The sequence below is a fragment of the Catharus ustulatus genome, chromosome 6 (assembly GCF_009819885.2).
Source record: "Catharus ustulatus isolate bCatUst1 chromosome 6, bCatUst1.pri.v2, whole genome shotgun sequence".
Lineage (NCBI taxonomy): Eukaryota > Metazoa > Chordata > Aves > Passeriformes > Turdidae > Catharus > Catharus ustulatus.
In genome coordinates this window covers 44,927,523-44,941,653 of record NC_046226.1, presented here as the reverse complement: position 1 = coordinate 44,941,653, position 14,131 = coordinate 44,927,523, and the positions used below count along the sequence as shown (strand labels likewise).

At 43.4% G+C, this 14,131-nt stretch overlaps 1 protein-coding gene across 1 annotated transcript in view; it reads right to left on the bottom strand.

Annotated features, from left to right (window-relative positions):
* CPT1A (carnitine palmitoyltransferase 1A) overlaps positions 1–12,961 on the bottom strand; it is a 37,183-nt gene extending 24,222 nt beyond the window's left edge. The window contains exons 1-3 of the mRNA XM_033063304.1: positions 12,874–12,961; positions 939–1,018; positions 645–797 (exon numbers count right to left, since the gene is read on the bottom strand). Coding sequence (XP_032919195.1) covers positions 645–785 — 141 coding nt within the window. The 5' untranslated portion in view covers positions 786–797; positions 939–1,018; positions 12,874–12,961. The remainder of the gene's footprint in view (positions 1–644; positions 798–938; positions 1,019–12,873) is intronic.
* Positions 12,962–14,131: the final 1,170 nt, after the last annotated feature.

Genomic DNA, 14,131 nt, shown 5'->3' with positions numbered 1-14,131 from the left:
GCTTCTACATGAATGCATAGCAAAAATATCCTACTGAACAAGAGACTGAGAACCAGAATTAATGTTTTTCATATAACTTAAACAGTTTTTCTCATGGCTTTATAAGAAAAAATTAGAAAGATTTCTCTTGATATGTTTATGTTTTTGAAAGAGATGTTAAAGATAGCCTGTATCTTATGTATTTTGCTACTAATTAAACACATATTTAGAATTATAATCCCATGAACATAGGGATTATAGCAATCTACATCAAATACCTCATCAGAAACAATACTACTTAGCTATATCAAAGAGTGTAGCCTTGTACCTCTAAGACATATGACACTACAGATCACAACTAGTCATAGTTTTGACTTCTGCTAAAAGATTACATAATTAGGTGATGCATTATGAAGAGAATGAAGACACTTAAATTACATCTGCTGCATGTTGCTTCCACAGAATAAATCAAAATATGTACCCTTTCTACAGTATGATCCTGAGCCACATTCCTCAGTACCCCTTGTTTTCTCTAAAATCCCCACAAGTCTTTCACAATGAGGAACTTTATTTACCATAAAAGAAAAAAAAATAAATCAGTTTTCTCTAAAAAAACTTCAATAAATTCGTAAAACACGGAAGTTTGGTGGACTAGCTTAGAATACCTTGAATCTGATGAACTTCTTCTTCCATGAATAGACACCAGACAGGTAAATCTGTTTGAGTGCCTCATGGCTCATACGCAGGTCAATCCCATCTGGAGTTACTGTAAATTGAAAAGCTACTGCCTGATGAGCTTCCGCCATTTTCAGAGAGTTCTGTCAAAAAACAAAGTTTAAAAAGAGCATTTCCTTCTTGTCCAAAGGAATTAGGAGCTAGTCCATTTCTAGCAAGATATTTTCTACACCACAATTTTGGCAAAGATTTCTAAGTATAAAAAATTTACATAGAGTACTTGCCTTTTTGTTACAGGCTCTGCTTGTACTTCAGTGTGAGTGTTCTGAAGGTTACTTTAAGGCACCACTTTTAACCAAAACAGCTGCAAATGGAAACAAAACACTCTGTTACTCAGGCATTTTGGCAGCATCACAGATAGCTGCATATCATCTATACATGCAATGCATTAAAAAATGGAAGTAGAACAGAAAGCCAAAACATTTAGAAAAAGCATAGCACAGAGCATCTTACACTTCAAAGACCATTCAGAAAATGTTTTATTTGAAACAAAAGGTGTCTAAAGTTTTCACCTCAGCTAGAAAAACAAAGCTGATTCTGGCCATATCTTTTCCCAAATTTTGTTTTCATATCCTAGTTTCAATATGATTACTCAAAGCAATAAGAGACTCTGTAGTCCGTGGCTCCTTGCTGTGTCAGGCAAATAACTGCAAAAATCAAAACTATGCAGAGCTGAGGAAAACAAATCACAACTGTCAGCAAAATTACCTTCCCAAAGAAATCTGAAATGATGACGAAATTTCATGGAATCGCAGCTCTGTTTAACTGCCAAAACAAATATCAACAACCATGCCAAATGTTTATATATAAACACCATGGAAGTTATTCCTACTAATTATTGATTCAGACTAATGTTTTTTTAGCACTTACAATTAGAAAGAAGATTTTTGCAGTCAGACTATGTATAACATTGAAATGATCAAAACTATGTACTTCTGAGGAGACCATCATGATTCTAAAGTCAGCCTCTTGTCCAGTTTAATTTATTAGCTTACCAAAACTTTCCTGCATAGCCCTAAAACCAATATCTTCCTAGAAGTATGACTAAATGGTAGTGGAATTTATTACCCCATCTGTAGGTCAGGATTCAAGGGCAAGTTTTAGATTAAGATTTTCACTGGCACAAAACACATTATCAATACCAAGTGTTGTAAAGTTGCACTGGCTTTTCTCTGCAGGCAAAATCAAAAAAAGCACAACTACTTTACCCTTTTAAAATCCTGGGTGAATCTAAGCACCTGAAGCTCACGATTTATGTGTGTGTAGTGTCTGATTAGAATAACAAAGAAGAACAAATGAGAAGAATGCAAACAAGCTTTGAACTCCAGTTTCAAAAGCTTTAACACAAGCCCCGTGTGCCTGAGTAACAACTGCAATTTGTAGTACTTAATGACTCCATCACTAACAACTACTTATATGGTCTCTGCTGTAGGCAAGTATGAGGAAGTCCAAGTCAGCTGTCCATTCATTCATTCAAACTGCTCATCAGCAGCTGACAAGGGAGAAAAAAAAAAGCAGGCAGAGGCAGTAGAAATAACCTGAACTCAACAGGGTTTACAAAAGCACTCCAAGTTAAGAATTTATCACATGTTTAGTGCCACTATTAAGACTGGGATGATAAAACCCCAACAAACACATACAGAGAACACAACTGTATTTGCATGCAGAGAATCAGGCACCTGGATTTGTCTCCAGAAGGGCCAACAGGTCCTGCTCAGTTCACTCATGGATGGCATTTTGTGTTCTGGAATGTCACTGTCTCAAGTTCAAGATCAGCTAGCTTCCCTTACCCTTCAACTTCCCTGTGACTTCTCAGCCTGGAAATTTATAATTAACCTCCTCTTTGTTTCTGAATGGAAAGAATTTCAGGAACCCTTTCGTTTTTAAGCACATGCTTTTTTTACTGTCCCAAGGCAAAAAAAAAAAAAAAAAAAATATATATATATATATATATATAAATAGCATCAAGCATTACCAGTCAACCTGACATTTTAATGAATTAAAATTTAGCATTCTCATATAAACAAATAAGTTTCATTAAGGAAAATATTCCTTATCCCCCAATGAAAAAAAAGAAATAAAAATTAATCCAGCAAGAATTAATCCTGAATCAAGCAAACGAGTCCTGAAAACGAATACAACCCAGTTCTAGGACCGCATCGCTTGACATTAAGACGTGAAACAATAAAACGACTTGTTTCTTTTCCTTTCCTTGAGAAAACCATAAGCCTTTAAAACTGCCCTGAATTACGATGGCGGAATACCAAAGGTTTCCCGAAGCCCGCTCCTTTGAACACTTGTTTTCCTCCTTGAAGGCCAATTTAATCATAAGCCGCTGTACACTTCCCCTCGCTGCATTCCTGCGCTGCCACGTGCTCGCCAGCAAACTGGGGGAAAGGGCACAGGCGGAGCCTTGGACTTTTCAACTTGACTTGCCACCGTTCCTAAGGCAGCACCCACATCAATCACCGAACCAGCGCGGCAACAATAGCGTCTTCTGACTGCGGGCACTTGGGGCTGCAGCTAGCTCTGCACAGCATATAGTAATTAACCCCGCTCCCAGCCCTACACAACAGCTTTGCACTTCCCCAGCAGCTTGGCAGAGCCTTACTCAAAGGGGAAAAACACCCCTCAGCACAAGAATTTCTACAACTAATCTGAAATGGGTATTTCCATTCCTTTCAGTGTTCTCTTGCAATATTAATGTACCTTTAAAAAAACCACATGCTCCTTAAAATTTGGTTTGTTGATTGTTTGTGAGTTTTTTCCTTTTATTTAAAGAAAAACGCTGCCTGTTCCTTGCTCTTATCTGGTTTTATTTAAATTCAAACATGTTGTAACAGTTGCAGATGTTTCTTCTCTTCCCTTTTCATACCTCTGCTTGAGCCAAACTAAACTAAGCACAATTTTTTCCTCATTGTTATAAACAAGCACTGCTAGGCTGGATGTCGCTTTTAAGTCAAGAGAACACATTGCACACTAGAAAGCCTATGTGCTGATGGTCTGCAAAACTAGGCTGCTACATCTACTATTCAAAAAGCATCTTCACATTGTTATTTTTGCGTTTTCAGGTCATTTACAGCACAAAGACTGAGCTTTAACTTGTAGACCTTATGATTTCAGGTTCCAGACACTGAACCATCAGTGTTAGGGCTTACATCTTCCTACAATCCCAGAAGGAGATAAAGGCTTCAGCACTGGAAAATCTGAACCTAAGAGAGTTCTGATGTACAGAATGCTTCCACTTAAGTCAGGCATGCAAGAAGTTACCAGTGGTTGGCAATGTCTCTCTGAAGCACAGTGAAAGAACTGCCATGTGCATTTTAAAAAGCAGCAAACCACGATACAAAAGTTAATTGCATTACAGCACACTGCACAAAACAAGGTATTAATTCCTGAAGCAGTTACTCCTGGAAACTGCTATTGAGTATGGATCTTTTTATTTTTCTGTAGATTTCATACACTTTACGTGGGTAAAGTGATAGTGTTAAAAAGAATAAAGTCCCCACCTACACCTCAAAGCAAATGTAAATTCTAGGCTTTAAGAGGATGTCACTTGCTTCCTATACATTGCTTGGATCATGCAATTCACTTTTTTTCCCCATTTCCTCTTCCTCTTGAATAGAAAAAAGCCCCACCACTTCTCCTTGTCAGGATTCCAAACATCTAATAAAAAGAGACATATCACTCAAACACAGTTTCCCCATCTATAGCTCCTTTTCCTGCAAAGGAAGTTATCAAATGTAGAGGAAAACTGAAGAGGTCTCATTCACTTGATCCTGAGCAGCTAAAACCTTGATGAAAGACTTAATTCTGTGACTCTCACTTCCAAGGTAAATTGATAATTTAGAGTTTCTCCTCACAGGCTTCTGACATCTATTTATAGATTAGTTTTAATGCACAGCATATGACTGTCAGTAACCAAACCAAGCTCACAAAACAATTCTCTCCAATTATTCTACCTAGATAATCAAAAATTGACAGTTTTCTGCAAAAAGCAATGGCTGCTGTACATAGTTTCTCTGAGAAAATGGCTATGTACCATCACACATAGGTTTGATACTGTCAGAGCTCTCAAACAGACATCCTTGGCACCCAAACTACAGAGTGTTCATAGATGGTGGGTAGGCTTGCAGCACTACAGGTATGATGGCAGTTCTGAAATCAGAATTGCCTGTATCACGGCATTTCTGAATTCAAAATTACCTGGAAGTCCTCATAACTTCAGGCAGATACAAGGCACCACCAATAAAGCAAGGAGAAGCATCTTATGACAAAGGCTTTGTCTTCTGACTCTGCCAAGTTCCTACTAGGCAAGCTTAGAAGAAAAAAAAGAAAAAAATCCAAAACAAAATAAAAATCCCAACGAACCACAACAGAAACTTGACCCTGAAGAGTTCTTTACACATTTCTTAAAATAAACTTTCAACTTCAAATTTTAGCTTGGCACTCTAGTTTCAAATAGACACTGACGAGGAAAAAAGTGTGATACTGAACTATTTAAACGGACATTGTTTAAGGCAGCTTTCAAGATGGGAGTGGAGAAAAATATCAGATGAAAGTACATTAAACCCAATTTTAATTAGTAAACATACTTAAAACTGTATTAAAATTTCCATTTAAAGCTAGACACCTTACTGAAGAATGGTTTTGGAAAACCAAGCAAGTACCCCAAAGTCTTGGTTTGACCCCAAACCAGTTTATTTAAAAGAGAAAAGCAAGGGGGAGGGAATCTATTTCTATTAACATGCAAATCAGTAAGAGTTACAGTTTGAATGTTAAAAGCAGCCATAGAGAACTAGAAAATAATTCTGGAGTTCCCAAAAGGTCTTGTAAAGAACTTTAAGTCTGAAACCTCTTTAAATATTGAAGAAATTTTATCCAGTATTTTGCTGTCCACCCATCAGATCTCTCTTTAGGAGGTGAGTTAACTACAGCTTTTAAAAGAAAACAGACACCCAAAAGATTTATTTTGTATGTTTAGTGATAACATATTTTGACACTTTAGGGTAGGTCACTGAATTTAAGAATCTGAGGACAGACTTAATGAAATTAAAGCCAGTATTTAAACACTTGAACAGCAGCGCTGTGTTTGGCTGACACAGTGACCAAGTATTTTCTCTCAGCTGTGTAAGCCACTACTATGGACATTTGCACTTTCTATTTCCCAGAAAGCCAAAACGATGAATGTATCTTGTTTTATGCAGATCACTAAAGAACTTTGTATGCTCGTATCTGTTGATCTCATACCAGGCACTAAATCAAAAGAAAGAGAATTCCAAACACTGAGATGTCTATGCAATCTCTCCACGCATTATGACTCGTTTCACTTGGATTTCTGTTATTGATGGTCCTGTCAGTCCAAGCCTTCAGTGCCACCTACACAAAGTATTCAGACGAAACTACGGCAGCTGGTTTTGCCTAGACAGTGTGCTTGCAATGAAATGATACACGGTGAAGCACAACAAAGCCAGTGCCAGCATCCTCAAATAACTTCCTAGCCTGTTAATTTATTTGCACACTTTGCCATCTGCTACAGTTTGACTTATACAGTTATCCCAGAAGTGGATGCAGCGAACCAACCAACCAACCAAACCAACCAACCAACTAAAAACCCCAAACTGAAACTGCCAATGGATTCACAAGTACAGGGATTGCAACTAGAAGCAGTGGCTGATAAATTAAAGGTTTTCACTGCCATCCAGATGGACCTTGACAGGGTGGAGCAACAGGCAGGCTGAAACCTTGTGAAGTTCAACAGGGAGAAGTGCAAAGTCCTGCACCTGGGAGGATTAACCTCCCACACCAGGGACTCACTGGCTGGAAAGCAAAGCTCAGCAGGTGACACGTGAGCCAAGAAGGTGCCCTGGCAGTGAAGGCTGCAGAGGTTGCTGACAGAATCCTGGGGATATTAGGAGGACTCCTGCCACCAGGTCGAGGGAAGTGACTCTGTCCTTCTGCTCAGTGCTGGTGAGGCCCCATCTCAAAAACTCTGTCCAGTTCTGGCTCCCCAGTGAGACAAATGAAACTACTGGAGAGAGTCCAGTGAAGAGCCAATAAGAGGATTAAGGGTTTGAACTATCAACTCTGCAGAGATGCTTTAAGAAATTTAATGTAGGAGTTTTAATAAGACATCTGCTGCAAAAAATAAACTTACAGAGCACTAAGGCCTGAACAAGAAATCTTGTGTTTCAATTGCTTTAAATGAACAGCATACCTTGAAATTCAAGTTGGTACTAGCAGCCAAATATTCAAAAAGAGAAAGTTTTCTGCAATTGACAGTTGTTTGGAGCATAAAAGAAGCTGGACTTTGAAGAATGAACCCTTCAGAAAATGATTCATCTCAGCTTTTCAACATTACTCCAGTAATGTTGCCTTTGCAGAATGGCACCAAAGTGCCATTACACAAGGTTTTCAAATGCATATTTTAAACAACACTGCCTTGCCCAGTGAAAGTCTGCTAGTCTTAAGGCAGCAGGTAGATTTCCAGAGCTGACTTTGACTGCCCCATATTTTGCAGTGATATGGTGGGAAACCAGACAAGTCCTAATAAAAAAATAAGCTTGAAATTCAATATTATATGTATATACACCTATCTAGAGAAAACATTGACTGCTCCTATCAAATTAAAAATGACTGTATTATCAGTAATAAAATGGATGTGACTTCAGTAAAATATATGGAGGTTCTTCATGGGGTTTGCTATAAAAACAATAATTTCAGGCCCTGAAGCATAAGCTGTACAGCAGCATCCAGCACTGACTCAGTAACTCAAGATCCCAAATTCTGTCCTACTGCAAGAGGGTCGATAAGGTAAGGCAGCTAACCAGGGAATGCCAGAAGGATGCCAAAAATGCTTTTACTTGTGTGTATGTGGCGCTCCTTTGATGCATAGTTGAACAAAATGAAAACTAAAGCTATAGAAAAAGCATTCAGTTTAAGGGAAATTTAAACAGGCAGCAAATTTGTCTAGAGTTCTACACCTTTCCAAGGAAATTCAGGTCTTGTTTTATAGAATCTTCAGTAAACAGTACAAAACATGCAGCGGAAACATTTAAACATGAACAAAAAGAATGCCTGACCCCTCATTTCTGTCTCTTGGATACTGTCTTAGGTAATGGCACCTTCCTGTATACAGCACTTATGCAAAAAGGTATCAAGATACCAAAGCCTCAAAAAGAGCAGTTTATTGAGTGTATACTTAGCTCATGTGACATTCCACAAGGTGCTGACTTCTAAACTTACTATAAAGATTAACCAGACGTAGTTATTCGCTTGAGAATTTCTCCTTCTAAATTAGGCTTCTTTGCCTACTAACCTTCAGTGATATCTAACTATGCTTCAGGATGACACAGATACTCACTGCTTTCAAGTCTTCCCAATAACTCAGCTATCTTACAATGACTAATCATATTTTTACAGACACAAAATCTTTATGAGAAATATGAGAGGAGTGAAGCCAAATCACATCTGTGCAAAAATTAGCCACAAGGATTAAATTCACTCAGGGCTTCTCAGGTGAACCTAATGACTGTGGCATACAAATAAAACAGAAACCAAAGAGTCACTCTCCTTTAAAAGTTGAATTAACATAGCACTGATGAAAACAAAATTAACCTGACAGTGTTCTCATGACACTTTAGTTGGGACAAGTTCTCATATTTGGTTATTGCTAATCATTGGCTCCAATCCTTCCCACCCTCACCTACACCTGACAGGTGTGGTCTCTTGGAATTGCAAATGTCTTTAAAGATTTCTCACAATTAAGAGATGAACAAATGCTGTGGTTCAAGCCAAGGTGGAGAACTGAATACATGTATATGCCCAGCTACAGCAACACTGGGATCCACAGCAAACCTCACCCACAGGAGAGAGTTTGAAATCAGAACAGCTAAGTCGTCTTCAGTAACTTGCTGTCCCACTGATAGCTTACATCCTGACTTCAGCAGTGGTGAATATACCCATTACCCTCTGCAGATATCTCTTTTGGAATCTTGAGCCAATTTTCTTATTCCCTTCCTCGGTGGTAAACTGGAGCAACAGGTCTATATGGATGGAAAGAGATAATGACAAAGAGGCCAATGAATGCAACGTAAACATACCCAAACAGCTGTGTTCCTTAAATGCAGGCTTGAGATCTATTTGTCACACACAAACCTTCCATCCCAGAAGCTCACTGCCCCTGGGATCCTGAATAAGTTGGGACACAACAGGAGGCAGACTCAGTCCAATGCTCCTAGCTCCTCACAGACACCACACTACAGCAATGGCAATCACTCAGCTGTATCTCTCAAACAGAAAGTCGAGAAAAACAGTGTGAGCTTTGATTCACATACAGCTTTCAACTGCTCAGAGGGGCTAGATCAGGTTGGAACCATTTCAGAACAACTGATGCCAGTGGAGAAAATAGCCACAGACAGTGGCTCTGAAACACTATTTTCCATTACACTGAATGACACTGTTTACATTGAACATGTCCAAGGTGGCGAGGAACTGAGGAGTGACAGAAAGTTCGTGTGCTCCCCACTCAGTTATTTCTGAGGGCTCCAGCAGTGACTGCCAGCTCCTGTGACAAGCAAGTTAATTTCAGGGGCCAGACTCCAATGTTACGTTCAGCATTCAGTTCAAGGCATCCAACCAAGTGTTTGTCTGCAGGCTTTGAACTCCCATTAGACTCAACACAGATGCCATCACGATTTCCCAGAGGTGTTCAGAGAACTGACTGTTTCCACCAGCAGTCCAAGGAGAAAAGCCACAGTAAGTTGTACTTCTCACCTGATCTGGAAACGGGCAAAGCAGAGGAGATTTGGAAACAATCTGTTAATTAATTACTAGGCTAACTCTAAGGTATATTAATCTGTACAGTTTCTGGATCATATGATCTCTTCCCAATAGCGTACTTCTGTAGAAGATGGAAATACACACTTCAACTGATAAACAAACAATCCTCCCAAAAACATGAACACAAACCACCAACATTCTCCAAAATCAAAACAGAAACTTTTACAATTGCTGGATTATTTCTAGGTATTTTTTTTCCTTATACAGGACATACTATTTTGTTCCTAGGCCTCTTAGATCATTCTAGCCTCTACTGCAGTACATGTTATATTGTCCCCATCCCAGCAAGCTACATCCTCTGACCTTCCAGAAATCCAGAATAATCTAAGAGAGAAGCATACTCTGCTAAAACACTGCACAGTTATCATACCATGCAGAAACCTCCCCCACCTCATAAAAACCTGGGCTCTAGACCTGGGTATTTCTTTTTAACTGCTATAAAAGGCATACCCAGGCATTCAGATTATTCAAGATTATTGAACCCTTCTCTCTCTCTTTGAACTTAATGAGCTTCTGTGCTCCTGCAGTAAACAAGAATTATTATCTTCCCTATGACAACAAACGTTTCTGGAGTGGCAGGACTTTTACAAGACATAAAAGATGTCACATTTCAGGACTGAGGAGATGCTGGAAGATGGACAACAATGTGTGGTGATGAAAAAGCAAACCGAGTTAATTGCTATCACAGTAGTTCAATGACCATTTACTGCACAAGGTCGAAAGACCTCAATAAGATCTTTCAGCTTGCATGAGGTTAAGACTGAAGAACTGGTTCCAAAGATTTTTCCAAAAATTGATGTTCCCATTGAAGTTAACCCAGACTTGAAGAAAGAGGGTTCAGTCATTTAGATCCGGTTTTTCCAAACATGTGGAGCTCAGGACTAGGACACAAACATGCTGCAGGGCAAAGACAATGGGTTTGGAATGGCAAAAAGAAAAATAAAACACAGTTTTGGAGTTTTGTTGGCTGGCTGGAGTTTTATTCATGGATTTTTTCAGGGGGTGGGGGGGGGGGGTGTTATTTGCTTCTCTTTTTGGTACAAACATTTGCTTAAGTCTTAGTCTTTGAGATAAGACTTGGGATTCACCATCGTGCTCGCCACTGCCTGGGGGGCACAGACTCCCCCTCTCTGCCCGGGGTTCACAGGACCCCCCCTCTCTGCCCGGGGCTCACAGACCCTCACAGCCCCCCCTCTCTGCCCGGGGCTCACAGACCCTCACAGCCCCCTCTCTCTGTCTGGGGCTCACAGACCCTCACGGTCCCCCCCTCTCTGCCCGGGGCTCACAGACCCTCACAGACCCCCCCTCTCTGCCCGGGGCTCACAGACCCTCACAGATCCCCCCCTCTCTGTCTGGGGCTCACAGACCCTCACGGTCCCCCCCTCTCTGCCCGGGGCTCACAGACCCTCACAGCCCCCCCCGGTTCCCAGCGCAGTCCGCAGACAGCCGGGCCCGTCCCCAGGCCGCGGGCGCGCCCCCGCCCCCGGCGCGCTCCCGGCGCTCCCCCGGCCGGGCGCGCTCACGTGACGGCTCCCGAGAAGTGGGTGAAAGGTCGCGCCGCCGCGGCCCCGCCCCGCGCCGCCCGCGCGTCCCCGGCCGCTCCAGGCCTTTCCACGCGCGCCGGGAAGGCGCTGCCAAACAAAAGTTCCCAGAGAAAAGAACCGCAAGCGGTGGGAGAGGCCAAGCGCATCTCTCAGCGCGCAGGGGAAAGGCTGTGCTCAGCTCGTGCAGCCCAGCGGTTTCTAGCCCCAGCTGTTCAAGGTTATGCTTTTCTTGAACAAGGAATAGTGATTCCTTCCTGGAAGAGGCTCTTCAGTAGGGGCTGAAAAAACTCAAAATTTTAAAAAACGCTTGCATCAACTTAACCTTCAAACTAAGTCACAGTGACAGAGCCCGATACCTGTGTACACACGAGAAGTTACATTTCCAAGGATGACAAAGATCCAACACCACCACCTGCGCTATTGTAAACTGGCAATCATTAGTTTATATTGATTTGCTTACAAGAGGAAAAGGACCTGCTAGTCAGTTGCCACGGAAGCCCACAGCAGCGGTTTAACGCAGCATCCAGAAAAAGCATAAAGGAGTTAGCAGATCTGGGGACTGAGCACGTCAGACCCTCGGGAAAACATAATGAAAGAAGAACGAAGGCACTAGAGCTCCATTTTCAGCGCTACTCTCCTGCACTCACGTGAGAAGGAAACGAGCAGTTTTCTGTACTGTAATTTCCTTTAGACTGCAGATCGTCCTCTAAGTGCTGACGGACTGCCAGGTTCAGAGGAAGAATGAGACGTTTGTTTTGCTCAGTACTTTGTACTTTTCTCTTTCCAAAAAAGCTGCTTCCTGTTACAGTTTCATCATCACTAGCACACATCTATTATAACTGGATCACAGCCCGAGTAATATTTTAGCTTCATTTTTCTATTTTAAACCAGAGAACACAGAGCAAAAACCAAAGCTATGGGAATATTAGGCGAGAAAATGTAATTCCGTGATGCTGCAAGAATCTTGATCTCTTTACAAGAAGTCTAATTAGCATTCTCATGCAGTAAACCTGTCACGCCTCGAACAAGATATTACATTTCCTGTGTTTGTAGTTCCAGCAGTTTGTAGTGACTGCGGTTTTTATAGGTTTTACAGGCTGGAATCACACGGACATACCGACTAGTTTCTCTTTCAGACACACACAATAAATTTGTTTCCGCACTTGAGAACCCAGCACCGACGCCACGCCGCGTGCACACTTCCACAGAGGCGGAACTCCTCCCGCTTACGAGTCAAACCCACGAAGCTGCGGGTCACCCGTGTCACCTTTGTTTCGGCGGCGGCACAGATTCAGCGAATCTCCCGGTGTACGTGTGTCACACCGCTCCCCTGCCCCCATCCCCGCCCTTATCTGCGGCACTAAGGCACTACTCCTCAAAGCCGGGCAAATGGCGAGCACGATGCCAAGGGCATCGCGCCTTTCCAGGACTCTCCAGCACCGCGCCCACCACCCTTCCCTGCCTTTCCACCCTTTTCTCCAGCAAGGACGAGCTCCGCTTAGGAAGCAGCGCCCGGCGCGCTCGCACATACACCACGGAACTTCGTGCTCGACCTAATGGAAACAATAATTAGGCTCAAACCGGACCGAGCGAGCCCGTCCGCCTGTCCCCGATGCTGCCCTTCCCCAGCCCCAAGGAAGGCGGACTCCGCTGCGGAGCGTCCCGGCTGAAGGGGGAGGGGAGCGGCAGCCCGCGGTGAATCAGCCGGGCACGGCGGGCACACGGCCACGGCCGCCCCCTGCCCGAGCCCGGAGCCGGGCCCCGTGCCGCTCACCTGCAGAGACCGGCGGCGACGGGCGCTGAGCGGGCCGGTGCCGGTGCCGCGGCGGCCGCTCGGGAAGCAGTGATGGGACGGCGGCCGCTCCCCTGCACGCCCCGCGGAGGCGGAGCGCGGGCGGGCGGGGAGGCGCCGCCGGAGGGATGCGCTGGCCTGGGCTGGGCCGGCGGCGGGGAGCCGCGGTGTAGGAAGCCAGATCCGCGGGAAGCGTGGCCGTGGGAGTGGCGGTGCTGGGCTTGCGACAGGAACCGGGAAACGCGGTCCCTGTGGCCTCGCAAGCGTCCCCGGGAAAGAAGCTTCGGGGACTCCGAGGGGAGGAAACGTCCTCCTTGGAGGAGGATTGTGCGTAGGGCACCTGTCTGCTGCTGAAGGGACTGCCAAGGAAAGCTGAGATTTCCCCCAGCCCCTCTGTGAGCCCAAGGCTCTCCTGGCCTCTGGCAAGAATGGGGTCAGATCTTAGAGCAAGTGCAGATGGGGGTGTGAAGGAGCTTCCAAGGGAAGGCGCAGGACAGCAACAGCTCTCCCTCCTGGTTCCTTTTGCTCCTTTTGCCAGGGAGCTCTGTCTGGACGGTCTTTCATTTGAGTTTTCTCTTTTCAGCCTGGGTTCTGCCTGGTGCAAGGCATTAGGCGAGCGATATCCTTACAAAGGCAGAGCGCCAGCAGTCCTACTTGGGACTCCCCTTCTGTATGGCAGCCCCGGCACGGAGCCAAGATAGACCCCGTGGGAAGGACCGCCCAGCCCACTCTGCTCCAGCAAATACTGGGATTTGAGGGAAATAAGTACACTCAATACATCTCAGTAAAAGTGACTACATTCTTTTAAAAACGCAAAATCATGAAAGTAATTAAAATGCAAAAGTGCCAGTCTCAGGGCAGAATGACAGTCAGTTTGAAAATGACTAATTTTTGAATTTGTAATGAACTTGCCACTTTCAAGAGCTTGGATATCAGATGCTTTGTTTGATTTTTAGCGTGATGACAGCTGAAAGACTTCTCTGTCCCAAAAAGAGGTCATGTCCTGTCTGACTACAGTGGGATTCCTACATTTTTCCCTTGTGGGCACACCCACCCAGCCATGCAATCCTTCCTGCTGCAATTTCCAGGATGTGGCTGAAAGCTTCCAAATACAAAAACGGGACCAAATCCAGAAGCATGGACACGACAGACTAAATATTTCCCTTACACTGAAGATCATGCAGTGTCAATGCAAATAAAGCGCCGCTTCTGGTCAGAATTTTCCCTTCTAGTGTTGTAT